Raw genomic sequence first — 21,396 nt, 5'->3', positions numbered from 1 at the left:
GAGAACAAAGAGGTATGTTATTACAATAGTTTTATATTATATGTTCCAGGTAGAACCTTCAATGTTGTTCAGTGCAGTTAAAGGGACTAGATTAATAGAGGGACTTCCAGCCAACAAATTTAAAGACTGTATATGAATGATTAGTTCTGATTTACCAACTAGGAAAAGAAGAAATGGCCTCATTTGACAACACCTTAACTAAAGCTATACATCTAAATGCATGATCGATATTCATTGGGAGGCTCAATCAGTGACCTGTTCTAAAACATGTTTATTTGGAATCATTTAGTCAGAAACTTTCAACAAACATTTTTTTCTACCTCAGACAAATGTGATACTAAAAAAAGATGATGTGCTTATATTTTCAATGCAATCAAGGTCTTGTTAATAAAGTATTAGCTAACAAGATGTAAAAAGCAATAAAAGAAGAAATTCACTAAAAGATATCGCTTGTCTGTGGTTGACTGATAATCTGCTTAATTAAACAGAAGCTGAAAGGGGATTTACTCACCACGCAAGAACAGAATAAGGAGAGAAAATCAAGCAGCAGCTTTGGTCCTGGTTGGGTTTTCTCAACCCAAGAAAGGTCCGGTTGTATTTATGTACAGACAGTTTGGGCAAAGTTCATAGAGCTTTAATGTAGCTTTTTTTTATCACTGGGTAACGGATCAGAAAACAAACACAGACAGAAGATAAGCGAGAGCAGGAACATAGGGACATACATAAATGTTAGAATAACAAAGTTGTTTGATGGGGGACCTTTGTTAGAACCCCCAAACAGCCAGAAAGGAAGGAAGTACAAGCTTTATGTCGTACTCGTACTCGTACTCCGCTTATCCGGGACTGGGTCGCGGGGGCAGCAGACTCAGCAGAGACGCCCAGACATCCATCTCCCCAGACACCTCCTCCAGCTCCTCCGGGGGGAGCCCAAGGCGTTCCCAGGGCAGCCGAGAGACATAGTCCCTCCAGTGTGTCCTGGGCCGTCCCCTGGGCCTCCTCCCGGTGGGACGTGCCTGGAACACCTCCCGATTAAGGCGTCCAGGAGGCATCCGGTATAGATGCCCGAGCCACCTCAACTGGCTCCTCTCGATGTGGAGGAGCAGCGGTTCTACTCCGAGCCCCTCCCGGATGGCCGAGCTCCTCACCCTATCTCTAAGGGAGTGCCCGGCCACCCTACGGAGGAAGCTCATTTCAGCTGCTTGTATCTGGGATCTCGTTCTTTCGGTCATGATCCAAAGTTCATGGCCATAGGTGAGGGTAGGAACGTAGACCAACCGGTAAATTGAGAGCTTTGTTTTTCAGCTCAGCTCTCTCTTCACCACAACAGACCGGCACAGTGCCCCCATTACTGTGGCAGCCGCACCGATCCGTCTGTCGATCTCCCGCTCCATTTTTCCCTCACTCATGAACAAGACCCCGAGATACTTAAACTCCTCCACTTGAGGCAGGAACTCCCCTCCAACCTGAAGAGGACAAGCCACCCTTTTCCGGTCGAGTACCATGGCCTCGAACTTGGAGGAGCTGATCCTCATCCCAGCCGCTTCACACTCGGCTGCGAATCGCCACAGCGCATGCTGTAGGTCTTGGCTAGAGGGGGCCAGCAGGACCATGTCATCCGCAAAAATAAGAGACAAAATCCACTGGTCCCCAAACCAGACCCCCTCCAGCCCTTGGCTGCGTCTAGAAATCCTGTCCTGGGGACCACCACCCCAGTCTGCCAGTCCAGAGGCACTGTCCCCATCCGCCACGCAATGTTGAAGAGGCGTGTCAACCATGACAGCCCAATAACATCCAGAGGCTTGAGGTACTCAGGGCGGATCTCATCCACCCCCGAAGCCTTGCCACCGCGGAGCTTTTTAACCACCTCGGTGACTTCAGCCTGAGTGATGAAAGAGCCCAACCCCGAGTCCCCAGCCTCTGTTTCCACCACGGAATGCGTGATGGCAGGATTGAGGAGATCCTCGAAGTACTCCTTCCACCGCCCGATAATGTCCTCAGTCGAGGTCAGCAGCCTCCCACCCCCACTATAAACAGAGTTGGCGAAGCACTGCTTCCCCCTCCTGAGGCACCGGACAGTTTGCCAGAATCGCTTCGAGGCCAACCGGTAGTCCTTCTCCATGGCCTCACCAAACTCCTCCCAGGCCCGGGTTTTTGCTTCTGCCACAGCCCGGGCCGCAGCACGCTTGGCCTCACGGTGCCCGTCAGCCGCCTCGGGATTCCCACAAGCCAACCACAGCTGATAGTACTCCTTCTTCAGCTTGACAGCATCCCTTACTGCCGGTGTCCACCACCGGGTTCTGGGATTGCCGCCGTGACAGGCACCGCAGACCTTACGGCCGCAGCTACGGGCAGCAGCATCGACAATAGATGCGGAGAACATGGTCCATTCGGACTCTATGTCTCCAACATCCCCCGGGATCTGGTCAAAGCTCTCCCGGAGGTGGGAGTTGAATACATCCCTGGCCAAGGGCTCCGCCAGGCGTTCCCAGCAGACCCTCACTATGCGCTTGGGCCTGCCAAGTGTGTCCGGCTTTCTCCTCCTCCAGCGGATCCAACTCACCACCAGGTGGTGATCAGTGAACAGCTCAGCCCCTCTCTTCACCCGAGTGTCCAAAACATGCGGCCGAAGGTCTGATGATACGACAACAAAGTCGATCATTGACCTCCTGCCTAGGGTGTCCTCGTGCCAAGTGTACTGATGGTCACCCTTATGTTTGAACATGGTGTTCATTATGGACAATCCGTGACTAACACAGAAGTCCAATAACAAAACACCACTCGGATTCAGATCGGGGAGGCCATTCCTCCCGATCACGCCTCCCCAGGTGTCACTGTCATTCCCCACGTGGGCGTTGAAGTCCCCCAGCAGAATAATGGAGTCTCAGGGAGGGGCACTATCCAGCACCCCGACAGGGACGCCAAGAAGGCCGGGTACTCCGCACTACCGTTCGGCCCGTAGGCTGAGACGACAGTCAGAGACCTATCCCCAACCCGAAGGCGCGGGGATACGACCCTCTCATCCACTGGGGTAAACCCCAACACGAGACGGCTGAGCTGGGGGGCAACAAGCAAACCCACACCAGCCCGCCGCCTCTCCCCGTGGGCCACTCCAGAGTAGAAGAGAGTCCAACCCCTCTCAAGGAGATGGGTTCCAGAGCCCACACTGTGCGTGGAGGCGAGCCCGACTATTTCTAGTCGATATCTCTCGACCTCCCGCACAAGCTCAGGCTCCTTCCCCCCCAGCGAGGTGACATTCCACGTCCCTAGAGCCAGCCTAAGCATCCGGGGATCGGGCCGTTGAGGTCTCCACCTTTGTCCGCCATCCTATCCTCTTTGCACCGGTCCCTCACGGTTCCCCCTGCAGGTGGTGGGCCCACTGAGGGATGGCCTCGCGTCTCTCGTTCGGGCTTGGCCCGGCCGGGTCCCGCGAGGAGCAACCCAGCCACCAGGCGCTCTCCGGCGAGTCCCGACCCCAGGCCTGGCTCCAGGGTGGGACCCCGGCTCCGCCGTACCGACGTCACGTGCCTCAATATTTTCGTCCTCATGAGGGATTCTTGAATTCTTGGCAACTTCTCCCTCCAACCCACTGGAGAACTCTGAATCTGGAATTCTTTATGTCGTAAATGTTAAAATAGATTCAGGAATCAGTTAAAGGGCAATTCCACCTCATTTTTCATTACCTTGAGCATCTTTAATCTGCTCCAACTCAAAAACTACAGTACTTAGAGACTTCAAACCTGAATCTAGATTGTTCTACACTAATGGCAGTATCTTATAAACACAATTTGGCATTTGTGAAAGCTTTATTTGATATGTGAAAGTTTACAAAAGGGCTATATTAGTGCTTTTTTGCATCTGGACCACAGTCCTCACAGATACTTGAAGAAGGTCACAAGCAGTGAAGAGTCTCTGTCTCACTTTTTACAGACACACTGCTTTTCCCAAACTGCTAATGGTGATTGTACCAGCCCACTACCTGCTACACATAATTATCATGAAAATAATACGTGGTTTTCAAAATTCTTGAAAAATAACAATCTAAAAAGAATTGAATGCACTAGCACTCAGCAATACAGATCCAGTATTTTGTAGAACCACATTTGGCTGCAACTGTAGCTGCAAGGTTTTGGTGTATGTCTTTCCCAGCTTAGCCAGTGACGGACTGACATTTTCCCCATTCATCTTTGCAAAAATAGCTAGTCAGTTTGGATGGAGATAATCTGTGAACATATATTTTGCCACGTGTTCAATTGGAGTTAGGTCTGGACTTCAACTGGACCATTCTAACAAATAAATGTGAACTGATCAAAAAACATTGTAACTCTAGTTGAATGTTTGGGGTCATTTTTCTGGTAGATATTGAACCTCCACCCCAGCCTCATGTCTTCTGCAACCGGGTTTAATTAGCTCCATCCATCTTCCCATCAACCATGATCAGCTTCCCTGTTCCTGCTGAATAAAATCATGTCAATCTCATGATGCAGTCATATTACCTTGGGGAAGGTGTTTTGAATGACAACCAGTGTTAAGTTTCTGTCATCGATAGTAATTTGCATGTAGGCCATAACGTAACATTTTGATGTCCCTTACATATCTTGTGGCAAACTGTCAACAGGGCTTCTTATGGCTTTGATTCAACAATGACTATCTTCTGCTACGCCAGGAAAAAGGCCAGATTTGTGGAATGCATGACTAATATTTGCCCTTACGATAGTTTCTCCCACCTTAGCTTTGGATTTGTGCAACTCCTCCAAAATTACCATGGGCCTCTTGGCTGCTTCTCTGATTAATGTTCTCCTTGCCTACCTGCTCAGTTTTTGTGTAAAGCAATGTCTCAGTAGGTTTAGAGTCATGGGAGCGAGCATAAATTGTAGCTATAAAGGCAAGACTGAACTATTCATAAAACACATAATCTTAAAGCTGTCAGGGGGGGCATTTGACTGGACCTGAAATTACTTTGCAGCAGGATTTGATTCCACCTAAAACCGGATGTACAGCGGGGAGAACAAGTATTTGATACCGTGCCGATTTTGCAGGTTTTTCCACTTGAAAAGCATGTAGAGGTCTTTCATTTTTATCATACGTACTATTCAACTGTGAGTGATGAAATCTAAAACAAAAATCCAGAAAATCCCATTGTGTGATTTTTAAGTAATTCATTTGTATTTTGCTGCATGATTAAATATCAAATATTTATATTTATCAAATGTTGATCAAATACTTGTTCTCCCCACTGTAACTAAGCTTTGTGTTTTCTAAGATGTTTGGAACAATACCTGCAGAGTTCACTCAAAGAGCTGTGTGGAAGTGCACCCCATACACCCCCCAACCACACTAGAAGGAATATATTCCATTCTGTGACGTGACTAGCTACATGTAACTGGAGACCTTGTGAGCTTTAAATATTTGATTGTGGGATGAAGGTTGCAAGCAGTGCTGACCTCCATGTGTGAGTGTATGCGTCATACCATATTTGCTGCTGGGAAATGCTCCTCTCCCCTTCAGTGACAGGAAATCCAAGCAAAAGATGGCAAAACTCTTAGCCTTTTAGATTCCAGCAAAATTTTCCAGGCAAACAGATTTGCACACATGGTCAGAAATTTCTTGTAGTTCTCAGCTGAATCCGGATTATCTCCCAACTCAGAAGAAAATGAAATGCTAAATTCCAACCATATTGAGTTTTTCACACAAGTAATTGTCTAAGATACCTAGCTGTCTGATTCTCAGTGTGCGGCTGTATACTGCAAAAAATGTGTCCATTACATACTACATACATACATTGTTAACAGCCATGTGTCATAGGTAGAACAATGTTTTTCTGTTTCAAATCTTCAAATAGTTAAAAACTAAACAGCTGTACAGGGAAAAAAGTTCAATATCAGATTTGATAAAACAAATAATAGGCAATTAGAGCTGAACTGTTTTTTTTTTCTTTTCAATGCTGATTTGGAGTCCTTCTTGTAATCAGATTATGACAACGTTTTGGGTATGAACCTTTAACAGATGCTGTCAGACGTTTAGATGCACTCTTCATAAACATGGATGTCATATTGGTTTTTTACTAAAAATGGAACAGTGGGATTTGAAAATGTGTTTCTTCTGCCTGAACTTTTTTTTTTCTAATGACATTATTTATTTTTGCTCAGTTTTCATTTTATTGTTTAAAATACTAGAATTAGCACCTAATCTTAAATTTGTGTATGTCTAAATAAATCATTTTCACAAATTAAATCAATGTTATGACCAGTTACTTTGAGTAGCCTTTCAACCAAATAAATTTTAAGTCATAATTCATTTTGCTGACTACTTTTTACTTCTACTTGAGTTAAGATATACTGAAGTAGTGCTACTTTTACATAACACACACATTTTTTGCCTATTGTACCACCTCTTTTTAAATCTAAATCCGGTTAGAAATTCCAAATAGACAAGGTGTGATTTCCACGTCCGTCCACTAGATGGCAGCAGCAAAACTTCCTGAACCATTTCTCTCCATTTTGAAGAGAAGTCAAACATATGAATTAAAGAAACAACAGTTTCAGTAAAACTCACACAGCAACAGTGAGCACGTAATATTCACAGTGGGCCTTTTTGATTTATCACTGCCTGACACTTATGGAGGCAGTAAGATGTAATCATTTCTTGGAAGTCCCTACATGGCATATTAAATTTAACAAAAGACAAAAGAAACACATTTTTCAAGCTTTCATTTTAGAGTTTTGTATTCCTCAAAAAACATTAGCAGACTGAACAAAACCTTCACCAGTTCTTGAATCATAACATCCTTATCGTATCCTTATGTATTCCTGAATAACATGTTTTATTTATCTGCAAACATCTCTTAGAAAATTTATCAGTTCAAGTACAGGAAGCATTGCATTTAAAAAATTGCAAACCATTCAACTTCAAGTAGCATTAATTAGACTAAACTATGGTGTCTTAGAAAAAACACATTTGGTCCCTTTTTTCGAAATTGAGGTCAGCGGTGCTTCTGTGAGCCTCGGTTTTTCTCTGTCCCCATGGCATCCTCAGCCCAGCCCCACATCTAGTGACATCATCACGACAAATCCTAGAATGGAGGTCCAGGAAGCCAGCCTGCCGTTACCACTGGTGACACCAACACAAGGACAAGAAATATTAGCAAAAGACAGATAATTAGACAACTGATTAGAGCTTCACTCTTCTGTTTAATCAGCAGCCTTCTTTTTCCACTAACCTGACTTGAGCCTCAGGTATGATATCATCCACCACCACATAGACCATCGCTCCGGCAGCAAATGCCAAAGCATACGGCAGAAGAGGTTCTGCCAGAACAACAGCTACGGCGCCCAGCAGGCCAGCAATGGGTTCTACCATTCCACTGAGCTGACCATACCTGATGGGGAGAAAAGCTAATAGTCATGGTGGAGGTCCAAACAACAGAGAGTTGTTAAACCATTAGATGAGATGGATGACCTACCAGAAGGCCGTCCATGTTGAGACCCCTGAACCCCTCAGAGGCAAGCTCACTGCCAAGCCTTCTGGAAAATTCTGGATGCCAATGCCGATAGCCAAATTCCTGAAGCAATACAAAAGGAATACATCAATAGTCAGAGGAATGTTGACAACAAACGGAATCAAGTGAAATACTGGTGCTTAAGAACAGACTTATTTTCCTATGAACCTGAAAATGTAGGAAATTAGTAAAAAGCATAGGCACAGTAGTAGCTTCATGTAGTTGTAGGAGTGTGGTTCTCATCTGTAAATTTGTTGGCCAAGAACCACCATCTTGACATTTTAAAGCAGACGTACAACTGCACTTTACAGTTTTTGTGCTTTAGAAGCAAAGAATGAGGAAAAATCTTGAGGCACTGCAGTAATGGTTGATGGACGGCATTTAATAAAGTTTTATTTTCACTTATTTTCAAAAGTAAAAAAAAAAAAAACTATATAAATAACAGAAAAATCAAGTTTGAATTCCAAGTAGGAAAGTTTGGGTTTTCTCATGAACCCTAACTTCAAAATCAAATGTGGCTACCTTGTAAAAGTAAAAAAGACTTTACATTGCTGCAGAATCTTGCAAAAGTATTCAAACCCAATGAACCTTTTCAGATTGCAAAAAACCAAAAAGGATCAAGGTGTTACAGTGGCTTTACAAAGTAAAGTCCAGAACTCAATGAAATGTTTTGGTGAGATCTTACAGAGCAGAATATGTAAAGATCACTTCTTTCATGGTATTGCTGCTGCAAGCTACTGGATTATTAGATGTAACTGTTCTGCATTGTGCTGTGAATTTAGGAGAGAGCAGAGGTTTCTTTTAATTTAGTTCTTTAAGATTATTTTGACCAGATCTGTTAAGTGTTTAATAACTATATACCACGTCCACTGATATTACTATAATTATAATCCACACCAACTTGCACTGAGCTCCATGATATGACCTTTTGGCCTAAAATAAATGCCAAAAGGGGTTACCAGTGGTAAAGGAAATTTTTATCTCAAAGGACTTCATCACATGAACTCTCACCTCTTTTTCTTTGGGGTATTTTTTCTTATCACCCACGTAAGACAAAAGCAGAAGCTCTGCTCCTCTGGTGCAGCATCAGATTTGAAAAGAACTGTTCAAACTTGCTGTGATAAGATTTACAGATGCACTCATGAACCAACCACATCCACCGCTGCTGCGTGATTGTTCTTTTAGTTCTGTTATTGCATCCTTAACTAACGGTCCAACTCTTGCCTTCTGGTCAAAATCTATCCAGGGAGAGTTTATGCAAATTTTTAACAAAGGTAACACATTACACTGTACAGAGGTACTGTTTTTGTGTCCTTACCAAGCAGACAGTCAGTAAATTAGGCTAAATTAGCTTGAAAAAGAAGGAGGAAGTAATTTCTCTCTAAAAGTAATGAATGTGAACAAAAGGCATTTGCCATTTAACCACATTGCAACCACATCTTCAGTATGTTTTATTGTTTTTTTATGTGATAGACAAGCACAAAGTGGGGAAAAAATACCCATATGATGTTCAGAACATTTTGCAAATAAAAATCTGAAGACTGTGGAATGCATTTGTATTGAGCCTCCCTAGGTCAGTACTTTGTAGAACAATGTTGATGCTTCCACAACATAATTCACAGAGGAGATACTGTGTTCATGGCGATGTGCAGTGCTATCTTTTAGTATCTGTTGCTCCTACATAAATATCAGATGTGTGAAATGCATGGCTAGTAAATAACCTGAGAATAGATTCTCCCACCTGAGCTGTGGATATCTGCAGCTCCTCCACATTTACCATGGACCTCTTAGTTGCCTCTCCGATTAGAGATCTACTTACCCAGCCTGCAGGTTTAGGTGGACAGCCATGTCTTGCTAGGTTTGGGGTTGATGATGGATTGAACAGAGCTCAGTGAGATGTTCAGGATATTGTTTTATAACCTAACCCTACTTTGAACTTCTCCATGACTTTCTCCCTGACCAGACTGCTGTGTTCCTTGGCTTTCATGAAGCTGTTTGTTTACTAATGTTTTCGAAAAAAAACTCTGAGGCCTTTATAGATAAAATGCAATTACACTGAGAATAAATTACACACAACTGGACTCTTTTTATCATGTGTCTTCTAAGAACAAATGGCTTAGCCCAGTGGTGTCTAAACTGTTATTGTCACGTGGGCCAAAATTGGCAAGTCAAAATAATATAATAAGAAAGTATAATCACAAAAAACTATTGACATTTTCTTTACCTGTTCAACATTAAACAAAGCGTGCAATAATTAGAAGTAAACAGAGTAGTCAAATTTTGTGTAGTAAAGGAATGTGTCAATCATTTTAGATCCAAAACGTAAAAAGGGTTTTCCACATTTATCTTCTTTACAGAAAGGCATCCAGTTTGTAAATTGTTTGGGGCAGTAAGAACAGAATTTGACTTGCTCTTGAAAACGCTTGTAGCTGCCCCATGATAATGAATAGGAAGGATGAATCACACACATTATTTATTCATAGTGTAAACATATCTGTAGAACCATGTAGCTCTGCTGAAGAGCATGATTTGCTGCATGTTCATGAGATTAAATGTGCAGGAAAAAAGTCCAATTTTATTCACAGTGTAATTATGTAACCACCAGATGGCAACAGCAGGCCAGCCTGAGCATTTTGGAAAAGCAACCTTGACCACATACAAAAAAAAGTCCTTTTAAACTTTCACATATATAGAATTATTGTATTTTATATTTAAATATCATGGACGTGTCATACACACCCTAATTCTTCTGATATGTTTTAGCCAAACAGCATCAAAAACTAATATATATTATTTATTGTGTGTTGATAGAAGTCTTACCTGGCACTCTCAAAGGTAGCAGAAGGAGTCTTTCCTATGGCTCCAAAACCAACCCCTACAGCCAAGCCCTCTGCAGAGGCAGAAAGAAAAAACAGACAATTGATATCCATCAGTTTATGTAGTGCATTATAGGAAAGAGGAGGAAAAAGTTCAATATTGGAAAAGAGATAACAAGAGCAGAGAATGACTCAATATAGCAGGTGGAATGGTGGTGGTGGTGGTGGGGGGGTGTTAGAGAGGCAGTTGTGGGCAGAACACTCATTTGGGAAGACATGGTGGCAGTTGATCTGTAGGCTGGCAGGTATTGCAGGATCCCTTGTTCCACTACAGTTGGTTGTGGCGAGGTATTGCACTGTGTGGATGTCAGGCGCGGTGGGGGATGGTGGGGGTGGGTTCGCTCCTGTTTCTCATCTTTGTGTCTTCATAGTTGTAGTTACTTGTTCTCCTTAATGTCTAAACCATATGTTGTGCCATCAAATCATTTAATTCAACTAAGCAACAGGAAAACATCCCAACCCCCTCCCTTTATTGTTGATCAAATCAGAACCGACGGTAGGGGAACAAGACTCACTATACTGTTTACACAGTTAAAGTAATTATTTCACAGAATTAGCAATAGATCACCAAATAACCTTACAAACACAATATTACACAAGCCTCTCACCTGCTGTCTGGGTGGTGAGAGGCAGGGTGGTGCCCCCCAGCAACCCTGCAAGGATAAGTACAAACAATGGATGGATAGATGATTTGATGGTTACACATTTGAATTTCCACCCATTGATTTCACTGAGAAAAGATTCTATTTTAAGACATTTAACTGCTTAGATGATTAAAGCGGTGAAGCTGTATTTAGGAGGGATTTCTACAGTTGTGACCACTGTAACAAGGCTGCTGCTTTTCCATCTCTCTGTGGTCTGACCACCCTGTGCAGCATCTTCCTCCTCTGTCGTCCTATTTATCTCATTTGTTATGCCTGTCACATAGGCTTTAAGCACTCTTCATTCAAAGCAAAAGCGAAAAGGTCACAGCGAGCAATGTATCTATGAGCGCATTCGTGTTTGAGAAGTTTGATAATGTGTTTGTGTAACCTGTGAAGACAGATCTACTGGCTGTTTTGCATTTCACGCTGTCATGACACCTCTTCACACTGATTACAGGTTGTCGGGCTTGAGGACAGGTGTGGGCTGGTCAACCGCAGAGAGCCTTATGTGCTGGTAGATTCCCTGTCAGGGTGATATCTTTTTAGCCCTTGTCAGGCATTTACTAAACCTGAACATGAACGTATGGACATCATGCCTGATGCTTTTCTGTGACAGTTAAGAACAGCAACCCTGCTAGTGTCCAGTGGTGGATTGGCAACCCATGCCTTTACCACACCTGTCACCCACAGACAGCTGGTGATGGGCACAAGCCCCCAACTCCCCTGTAAGGATTAAGTGGGTATAGAAGCTTAATGAAATCTTAAATGTTCACCCCAGTGAAGATGCACATCTAATGTACAGATTTGCACTAACTTTAATAAAACACCTACTTTAAAAAAAAAAAAAACACACCTTATGCCACTTAAAAACAGACAGCCCTTTAAACTTCCCAGCATTTTGTGTCTTCAGTTGCAGTGCCTCTAATGTGTTTTTGTTTTTTTCAGTTCTTGCACCAAATGAATAGAAAAGGAAAAACATGAAATATTCCACCACATGTGGGGCTGAGAGCTGCAGCTGCATCCTCTATGGCATTTAATTAGTCCTCTAAGCTGTGCACATGAAACCAGGAGGATTGTAAACTACTCAATGCAGTTATAGTAGTGACAGATCACCACTGTGCACAACTGGGGGTTTTTGAGAAGTTCTGAGTACTTGTAATACAAACAATACTGTATAAACATTTTAAAAGTTGTTCTGGGTAAAATAAAGTTTACATTACCTATAATATACAACTAAGTAGAAAGTGGCCATCTGGTATCAGTAGTGGTAGAGGCAGTTGTAGAAATATTTTGGACAGTGACCCTTAACTACAGACGTGAAAAACCCAAGACACCCTACAGCAGCCTGTGTTTATTTAACATATTCAGATATATAAATATCTGTTATAAATATGAACAATAAAGAGAAATTCAAGTAATAGGAATATGCAATAGAAAATGAAGAAAATAAAATTTTCTGTAAAATGTAGTCAGAAGAACTGCAATCACATCAGGAGCACATGATGAGAACATTGCTGCTTTGCATATGAATAAAGTTTTCTCTGTCTAAACCTCAGATATTTAGATTGGTGTGTTACTGACTGCTTCAATGAGAGTGATCACCATAATGAGATCTAACTGTTTAAGGCCTTCAGAAAGAATACTGTAACAGGCTATGAGTCTGGTAAGGGATTTAAAGAGGTCTCAGTAAAATTTGAAATCAGCTGTTCCACTGTTCAGAAATAATCTACAATCCAAGGAAATTCAAAACAACTGCCAAAATGCCCAGGTCTGGCCTTCCGATCACGTTAAACCTGAAAGCAGACTGCTAGATGCTAAAAGCAGTCAGAAATATAATCACAGAACCTACAGCAGTATCTACAATACACTATTATAGTTTTAACTTGTTTTTTTTCCAGGGGTGTTTGTCTTTGTTGGTTAGTTTTGTGTTTTCAATTTATGTATGTATCTATAAACATGATATTGTATCGCAATGGGAAATTTCTAGTTAAATAAACTAAATCAGTCCAGCAAATTTACCAATAAATGGCTGAGAATTAGGAAATGGAAAGCAATGGGCACAGTGAAATCTTAGATCTCATGAGATGCTATGGGATGACTTGAAATGGAACTGTACATGCAAGAAACCCCTCAAACATCTTAGAACTAAAGATGAGGAGTAGATGTCCTTAATCAATAAGATTTGTTTCCAGTCAATGGGGGTAAGTTACAAAGTTAGTTAAAAAAACAATTTTTTGTAGATATATTTTGTTAAATGTGAATGTGAACATCTTTTCAAAGAACTAAATATAATAATGGGGTACCCTTAGTTCTCCCATGACTGAGTATTAGAAGCTGCATTGGTATTTCCAGTAGTTAGGTTATAATGCTTGGCCTGGCTAAAGCAAAATACTGGGGGCTTGGTGGTGGCGCTGGGTTAAGCACCCATATACAGAAGCTCCAGTCCTCTATGCAGTGGTCCCGGCCCCGATGACCTTTGCTGCATGTCTTCCCCTCTTTCTCTCCACTCTTTTCCTGTTGGTTAACTTACAACTTACCTTTATTTTATCATAATATTTACATGCTTAGAACTGAAAAAAATGTATCTATACTTTTGTACTCTATGTTGGGTAGTCGTTTTCTTCTCTATCAGAACAACCTGCCTGATGAAGCTTATTGAATGTTCTTCTATTGTTCTTTACTTTGACAGAATTCTTGTTATATGAATTGCTTAAATTAGTTGGTCTGAAAATAAGCAAGAGTGAAAATGGAAACAGAATAAATAGAAAGAAAGAAGATGAGACATCTGCAGGTTTGAAGGGCCTAGGAGACACTTCATCATAATCTAACATCTGTAATTACCTCTGACAACTGTGCTTTCTGCATCCAATCAACTTCCATCCGGCTCACTGAAGGCAGACATCCGACAGCTAAATTATGTGAATAAACAACCTTGGGTGCCTTTTCGATTCCCTTAACTATGTATTTTCAATCTTAGTATTGTCTGCAATGCTACTGAGTCAATAGAAACTATTTTATGTATACAAAATAATGTTCTACTGAGCCTGAATAAACCATGAGCTATGAGAGTTAGGGCTTTGGATCAGCTTGTACATGGTGTTGGTTACATTAGCAAATTCTGTAACTGCTAAACTGGCTCTTATTTGATTTTTTTCTAAACTGAAAGCTTATAAGGGACATATCCTGGAAAATCCACTTTTTTAGCTCTTAAATACATTTTGTTGTGTAGTTGGAGTCTGTAGGAGTGTAGAAAAGTTGAATTTAGTCTCTCCAGGTGTTGCGAATATAATGTTATGTTCTGTTTAGGTCGCATTTTTCAGTTCGTTCAGTTTTCTAAATCCGTTTTAATTTTTCCAACTGTTATGTCACAGTATTTGCTGCGGAACAGCAAAATAAGGTCATGGACTTACGGCTGACCAATTTTGCGTATCTGCCATATTTATTTCTCGCTGCGATTTTGTAGTCCAAGCTCAAAATATGCCTACACTGCAAGGGGATAAGTTCGGTTCGGTTGTTGCACTGTCCCCCAGCATCAGAACCTCTTTAATGTGCATGGTTAAATTTTGTTTTTCATGCAAATCTACCCACATCAGTGGGGAAATTCCTATTTACCCACTTCAAGGACGAGTGGCTTCAGCAACCTTAGCCAGTATCAAGAAAGATTAACCGAACGACTTCATCTGATTAAGGGGTATGTTTTTTCTCTCTATGGAAATGACCAACAAAGCAAAAGTGGTAAGCTGCAAATAATGCTAAAATGGCAACAAACTTTATTTGAGACATGAATTTATTGTGTGTTGATATGACTGGCTATTGTTTGATAGCAATAGCATCGTGCCTTCTGCTTATTTTAGAGTTGTGTGCTGCTTTTAGCTCCTTGATGACAGAACCATACTGCGTGTTTTGAATAGTATTAATACATAAACAGTTTTGCATTGTTTTTGTCTTGTTTCTGCGGTGCAAGATAATTGTTATCAAACTACAAAATGGCCAAGAGAGTAAAGTTCAGTGCTCTTTGACCTGAAGGGGGAACGGGGTGTGAAGCGCCTTAGTTTAATTTAAAAAGACCGCACCGAAACGAGTTGCTCTCAGATGCACCTCAGAACAGGGATAAAAGAGGCACCTGTGGAGCTACAATAACTAGAAATGCAAAGCATTATTGCAGTTTCACTATAAATAGACCACAATTGAATAATTTAAGGGTGAAAAGGAAGAATTTAAAAGCACATATGTCCCCTTTTAAAACAAAATAAAACTCAGAGAGATTCATCCTTCTATATAAGAGATCACCAATGATGCTGTCTGATGGAATGTCTGGAAAAGTGAAGAGCAAGAAAGAAAATTGGTTAAACAATTTGCTCTTTTGGTCTAGACTCAGGTTTTTCTGTCAACAACTGCTTAATGTTACGCAGCTGGAAATGCAAGGTGGAAGTTTTGGAAATATTTTTCATGACCCAAGACAGAAAGTTTTTTTTTAAACACAGAGCCCAATGTGAGCAGTACACACTGGCACATACACTTGTCAGGTTAATTTCGCAGCACTTGGATTTAAATGTCTTTTCATTATTCGGCTGTCAATACAATAAATGCTTTAGAAGTTGAAGATTCTGCCCCAAAAAGAAATCAAAGACAAAATGTAAAGGTTAGAACCTAAAGTTTCAATTGCAACAATTCAAGATAGGTTACAGGTAGTGGATTCATTAGCTTTAGTTTAGTTTAGTTCACCTCAGTTCAACAACTTATTCAGGAGGTCACAAAACAACTCAGTATCAGGATCTTACGCACTGCAGGCCTCACCTGCTTGAGCAAAGGTCAGTGTTCATAATTCAATGACAAGAAAGAGACTGGGCAGAGTTAGTATCAATGAGAGTTTGAAGGCACTAAACCACTGAGTACAAAAAATAACAGAAGGGCCTGTATTACATTTCCCCAAAAAACATCATAATCATCCTCACAACTTTTGGGAAACTTACATGTTGACTGACCAGGCAAAAAGAATGTCACATCAGGCATAAAACTACGCCAGCAATTAAAAATAAAAAAAAAGTACATTACACTGACAGTAAACATTGTGGTGGTAGTGTCATGGTCTGGGACTGCTTTGCTTCTTTAGGATCAGGATACTTGGCTACAGCTGATAGAACCATACCAGAAAATCTAGAAGGATAATGTCCAGTCATTAGTTTGCACCCTTAAGCTCAGGGGCACTTGGGTTATGAAGCAGAACATTGATCCAAATCCCACAACTACAATGACAGTTTGGGGTATCAAAAGAGAGTGGGCCAAATTGCCCCACAGCAATGTAAGACTCATTGCCAGTTATTGCAACTAGATGATAGCTGTTGCTGCCAAAAGTGGACTAACCAGTTATGAGGTTTATGGGCAATTACATTTTACAAATGGTCAGGTTGTTTTGGAAAGTTTTTTATTCCTTGATTAATGAATTCCTAATTTGAAATTGCCATGTATCTGCTCAGGTTATCTTTGGCTGATATTAGAATTTGTCAAATAATCTGAAATATTTAGGTGCGACAATGAAGCAAAAAAAAAAAAGAAGACATCTGTAAAGAGGGAAATACTTCTACTGGCACAGTACATTATTTGTATTTCCATTTTTTGTTAAGCAAAGAAAGGTTTAATGTTGGTTGCATAACTGTTACCTTAAATGTATTTAAAGAAACTGAAATATAGGATGATAAGTAAACATTTAAAAACTTGAATTGTTGATAATTGTAAAATGCTTGTAGTTTGTTTTACTTCGAATGTCAAATCTTTTGCATATCTTTTAATTTATGCATTGTGTATGAGAATCCATAAAAGTCATAAATAAAGAAATGGTTCCTAAAAGCTTAAATTTAGATAACCTTCCTGCTGAAACTGCCATTTGGTAACCAAAAATGACTAATTTTCAAAATAACTACTTCTTAAATTTAACCATTTTACTGAACATTTTTGCTGATGTAATGTTTAAGCCATTCCTAGAACAAAAAATATTTGTTTCACCTGCAAACAAAATAAACTTTTGTGTACTACACAACATAAATTATAGGAAGATCAGATGTACAAAAGGTTACATTTAGATTCCAATACTGAATATTGTGGGTGTCCAGATTCAATGTCTTTGAGATACTTCATCATTAAACTTCACAAATTATTTTCTGTTTATCAAATAAGCACTGAACTACTTATAAACAATGCATCCTATCCTTCAACCTGCAATTTTGAAGGCATCAGATTAGAACTTATAGTATCAAATGCCTCATTAGAGCTATACATAATTCCATTGTGTACTGCTGCTGCAATGTGTTTGATACACTCAAGCAAATCATAGAGATCAATTTATTGTAAATCCATAATGATTCTTACTAACAAAAAGAAAAAATGGATTAGATAAATAGATAGAGGGATTGATGGATAGATATATTTATGGATAGTAATAAAAGCAATGTTAACAAATGATAATAGTAATGATAGTACAGGTACTCTGAAAAAGGTGACAGGTAGTATTTAGTCAAACACTATAGTGGCTCTAACAGGGATGGATGATTTATAAAATTTGACTGCAGTTGGGAAGAAGGATTTTCTGTAACATTCTTCAGAGCAGCAAGGTTGAATGAGTCTATTGCTGAACCTCGTCTTTAATTTAACCAGTGTTTTGTAGCGGGGGTGATAGAAATTCTCCCTGCTTTCCCAGCATCCACCTCCTGCACGGTGACCAGTTTAGAGCCTACAATAGACTTTGCTTTCTTGATGAGTTTTTTCAGCCAATTGGCATCTTTTGCTTTGATGCCTCCACCCCAGGCCACTGCATTAAAGAGGATGGTACTCGTCATAGACCGATAGAAAAAACGCAGCATCTTGAAGCAAACATTGAAAGACATGAATCTCCACAGGAAGTAAAGCCAGCTTAGGACTTTCTTAAAGACAGCCTCTAAATTTATGGACCAGTCCATTCTGTTGTACAGTGTGACACCCAGGTACGATTATTAAGCTACAAGATTAACATCCGTCCCACCAATACTGACAAGAGAGGGCAGGGGCAAAGGTCAACCATCATCTCCTTCGTCTTTCCAAGTTCAGTTGTAGGTTGTTCTCCCCACACCACTTTACCAAACAGTCAAACATGTGCCTATACTCAGCCCCCCCAAAACACCCCACAGTGTCTGTGTCCTCAGAGAACTTCAGCATGACATGACTCCGTGCAGTACTAAAATTCAGCTGTGTATGTGGTGAAAAGGAAGGGGGACAGCACAGTTCCCTGGGGAGCACCAGTATTACTTATAAGGTGGTCAGACACACAGTCCCATAATCTCACGAACTGCGATCTGCCTATCAGATAGTCCCTGACCCAACTGACTAGGGGAGCACCCACACTGGGTCGCGGGGGCAGCAGACTCAGCAGAGACGCCCAGACGTCCCTCTGCCCAGACACCTCCTCCAGCTCCTCCGGGGGGAGCCCAAGGCATTCCCAGGCCAGCCAAGAGACATACAGTACAGACCAAAAGTTTGGACACACCTTCTCATTCAAAGAGTTTTCTTTATTTTCATGACTATGAATATTGTAGCTTCACAATGAAGGCATCAAAACTATGAATTAACACATGTGGAATTATATACTGAAAAAAAAACTGTGAAACAACTGAAAATATGTCTTATATTCTAGGTTCTTCAAAGTAGCCACCTTTTGCTTTGATTAATGCTCCACACACTCTTGGCGTTCTGTTGATGAGCTTCAAGAGGTAGTCACCTGAAATGGTTTTCACTTCACAGGTGTGCCCTGTCAGGTTTAATAAGTGGGATTTCAAGCCTTATAAATGGGGTTGGGACCATCAGTTGTGTTGTGCAGGAGGTGGATACAGTACACAGCGGATAGTCCTACTGAATAGACTGTTAGAATTTGTATTATGGCAAGAAAAAAGCAGCTAAGTAAAGAAAAATGAGTGGCCATCGTTACTTTAAGAAATGAAGGTCAGTCAGTCCGAACAATTGGGAAAACTCTGAAAGTGCAGTCGCAAAAACCATCAAGTGCTACAAAGAAACTGGCTCACATGAGGACCGCCCCAGGAAAGGACGACCAAGAGTCACCTCTGCTGCGGACGATAAGTTCATCCGAGTCACCAGCCTCAGAAATCGCAGGTTAACAGCAGCTCAGGTTATAGAACAAGTCAATGCCACACAGAGTTCTAGCAGCAGACACATCTCTAGAACAACTGTTAAGAGGAGACTGTGGCAATCAGGCCTTCATGGTAAAATAGCTGCTAGGAAACCACTGCTGAGGACAGGCAACAAGCAAAAGAGACTTGTTTGGGCTAAAGAACACAAGGAATGGACATTAGACCAGTGGAAATCTGTGCTTTGGTCTGATGAGTCCAAGTTTGAGATCTTTGGTTCGAACCACCGTGTCTTTGTGCGGCGCAGAAGAGGTGAACGGATGGACTCTACATGCCTGGCTCCCACCGTGAAGCATGGAGGAGGAGGTGTGATGGTGTGGGGGTGCTTTGCTGGTGACACTGTTGGGGATTTATTCAAAATTGAAGGAATACTGAACCAGCTTGGCTACCACAGCATCTTGCAGCGGCATGTTATTAAACCCGGTTTGCGTTTAGCTGGATCATCATTTATTTTTCAACAGGACAATGACCCCAAACACATCTCCAGGCTGTGTAAGGGCTATTTGACCAAGAAGGAGAGTGATGGGGTGCTGCGCCAGATGACCTGGCCTCCACAGTCACCGGACCTGAACCCAATCGAGATGGTTTGGGGTGAGCTGGACCGCAGAGCGAAGGCAAAAGGGCCAACAAGTCCCAAGCATCTCTGGGAACTCCTTCAAGACTGTTGGAAAACCATTTCAGGTGAAGCTCATCAACAGAATGCCAAGAGTGTGCGGAGCAGTAATCAAAGCAAAAGGTGGCTACTTTGAAGAACCTGGAATATAAGACATATTTTCAGTTGTTTCACAGTTTTTTGTTCAGTATATAATTCCACATGTGTTAATTCATAGTTTTGATGCCTTCAGTGTGAAGCTACAATATTCATAGTCATGAAAATAAAGAAAACTCTTTGAATGAGAAGGTGTGTCCAAACTTTTGGTGTGTACTGTAGTCCCTCCAGCTTGTCCTGGGCCGTCCCCTGGGCCTCCTCCCGGAGTGACGTGCCTGAAACACCTCCCGATTAAGGCGTCCAGGAGGCATCCGGTATAGATGCCCGAGCCACCTCAACTGGCTCCTCTCGATGTGGAGGAGCAGCGGCTCTACTCCGAGCCCCTCCCGGATGGCCGAGCTCCTCACCCTATCTCTAAGGGAGCGCCCGGCCACCCTACGGAGGAAGCTCATTTCAACCACTTGTATCCGGGATCTCGTTCTTTCGGTCATGACCCAAAGTTCATGGCCATAGGTGAAGGTAGGAATGTAGACCGACCGGTAAATCAAGAGCTTCGCTTTTTGGCTCAGCTCTCTCTTCACCACAACGGACTGGCACAGCGCCCCCATTACTGCGGCAGCCGCACCGATCCGTCTGTCGATCTCCCGCTCCATTTTTCCCCACTTGTGAACAGGACCCCGAGATACTTAAACTCCTCCACTTGAGGCAGGTACTCCCCTCCAACCTGAAGAGGACAAGCCACCCTTTTCCGGTCGAGAACCATGGCCTTGGAGGAGCTGATCCTCATCCCAGCCGCTTCACACTGGGCTGCGAACCGCCCCAGCACATGCTGTAGGTCTTGGCTAGAGGGGGCCAGGAGGACCACGTCATCTGCAAAAAGAAGAGACGAAATCCACTGGTCCCCAAACCAGATCCCCTCCGGCCCTTGGCTGCGCCTAGAAATCCTGTCCATGAAAGTTATGAACAAGAACAAAGGGCAGCCCAGCCGGAGTCGGACATGCACTGGGAACAGGTGTGACTTAGTGCCGGCAATGCGAACCAAACTCCTGCTCCACTTGTACAGAGACCGGATGGCCCATAGTAAAGGGCCCCCGATTCCATACTCCTGGAGCACCCCCCACAGGGCATCACAAGGGACACAGTCAAATGCTTTCTCCAGGTCCACAAAACACATGTGGACCGGTTGGGCAAACTCCCATGAACCCTCGAGTACCCTGTAGAGGGTATAGAGCTATTTTAATGATAATGGCATTAAAATAATGGCATTAAAATTTATCAGATATGTTAATGGATAAACGGACAATATAACACGCTAAAGAGCTCTTTACTTGACTTTTAGCTTTTTATGACAAAGTTTAATGGCCCTATAACACCACTGTGTATCTGTCTTGCATTTCAATGGCCAAGGAAGATGCTTAAAAATGCTTTAGTATTACATTTCTACACATTTTACCCTGTAGCATCTACAGTTTGATCTCATGTTAATCCAGGCAGCCACATA

At 42.0% G+C, this 21,396-nt stretch overlaps 1 protein-coding gene across 4 annotated transcripts in view; it reads right to left on the bottom strand.

The window, feature by feature from the left end:
- Nucleotides 1-6,704: 6,704 nt before the first annotated feature.
- Nucleotides 6,705-21,396, bottom strand: part of LOC124875723 (zinc transporter ZIP11-like) — a 210,338-nt gene continuing 195,646 nt past the window's right edge. For 2 of the 4 annotated variants that reach the window (XM_047378067.1, XM_047378068.1), the window contains exons 7-11: nucleotides 10,980-11,024; nucleotides 10,316-10,385; nucleotides 7,460-7,558; nucleotides 7,217-7,375; nucleotides 6,705-7,107 (exon numbers count right to left, since the gene is read on the bottom strand). In XM_047378067.1, coding sequence (XP_047234023.1) covers nucleotides 7,029-7,107; nucleotides 7,217-7,375; nucleotides 7,460-7,558; nucleotides 10,316-10,385; nucleotides 10,980-11,024 — 452 coding nt within the window. In that variant the 3' untranslated portion in view covers nucleotides 6,705-7,028. The remainder of the gene's footprint in view (nucleotides 7,108-7,216; nucleotides 7,376-7,459; nucleotides 7,559-10,315; nucleotides 10,386-10,979; nucleotides 11,025-21,396) is intronic. The other 2 variants (XM_047378069.1, XM_047378070.1) reach the window with 1 other exon arrangement.

This window comes from Girardinichthys multiradiatus, chromosome 10, assembly GCF_021462225.1.
Source record: "Girardinichthys multiradiatus isolate DD_20200921_A chromosome 10, DD_fGirMul_XY1, whole genome shotgun sequence".
Taxonomy (NCBI): Eukaryota; Metazoa; Chordata; class Actinopteri; order Cyprinodontiformes; family Goodeidae; genus Girardinichthys; species Girardinichthys multiradiatus.
Note: the sequence above shows the minus strand (reverse complement) of the source record. Positions and strands in the feature narration are given on the sequence as shown.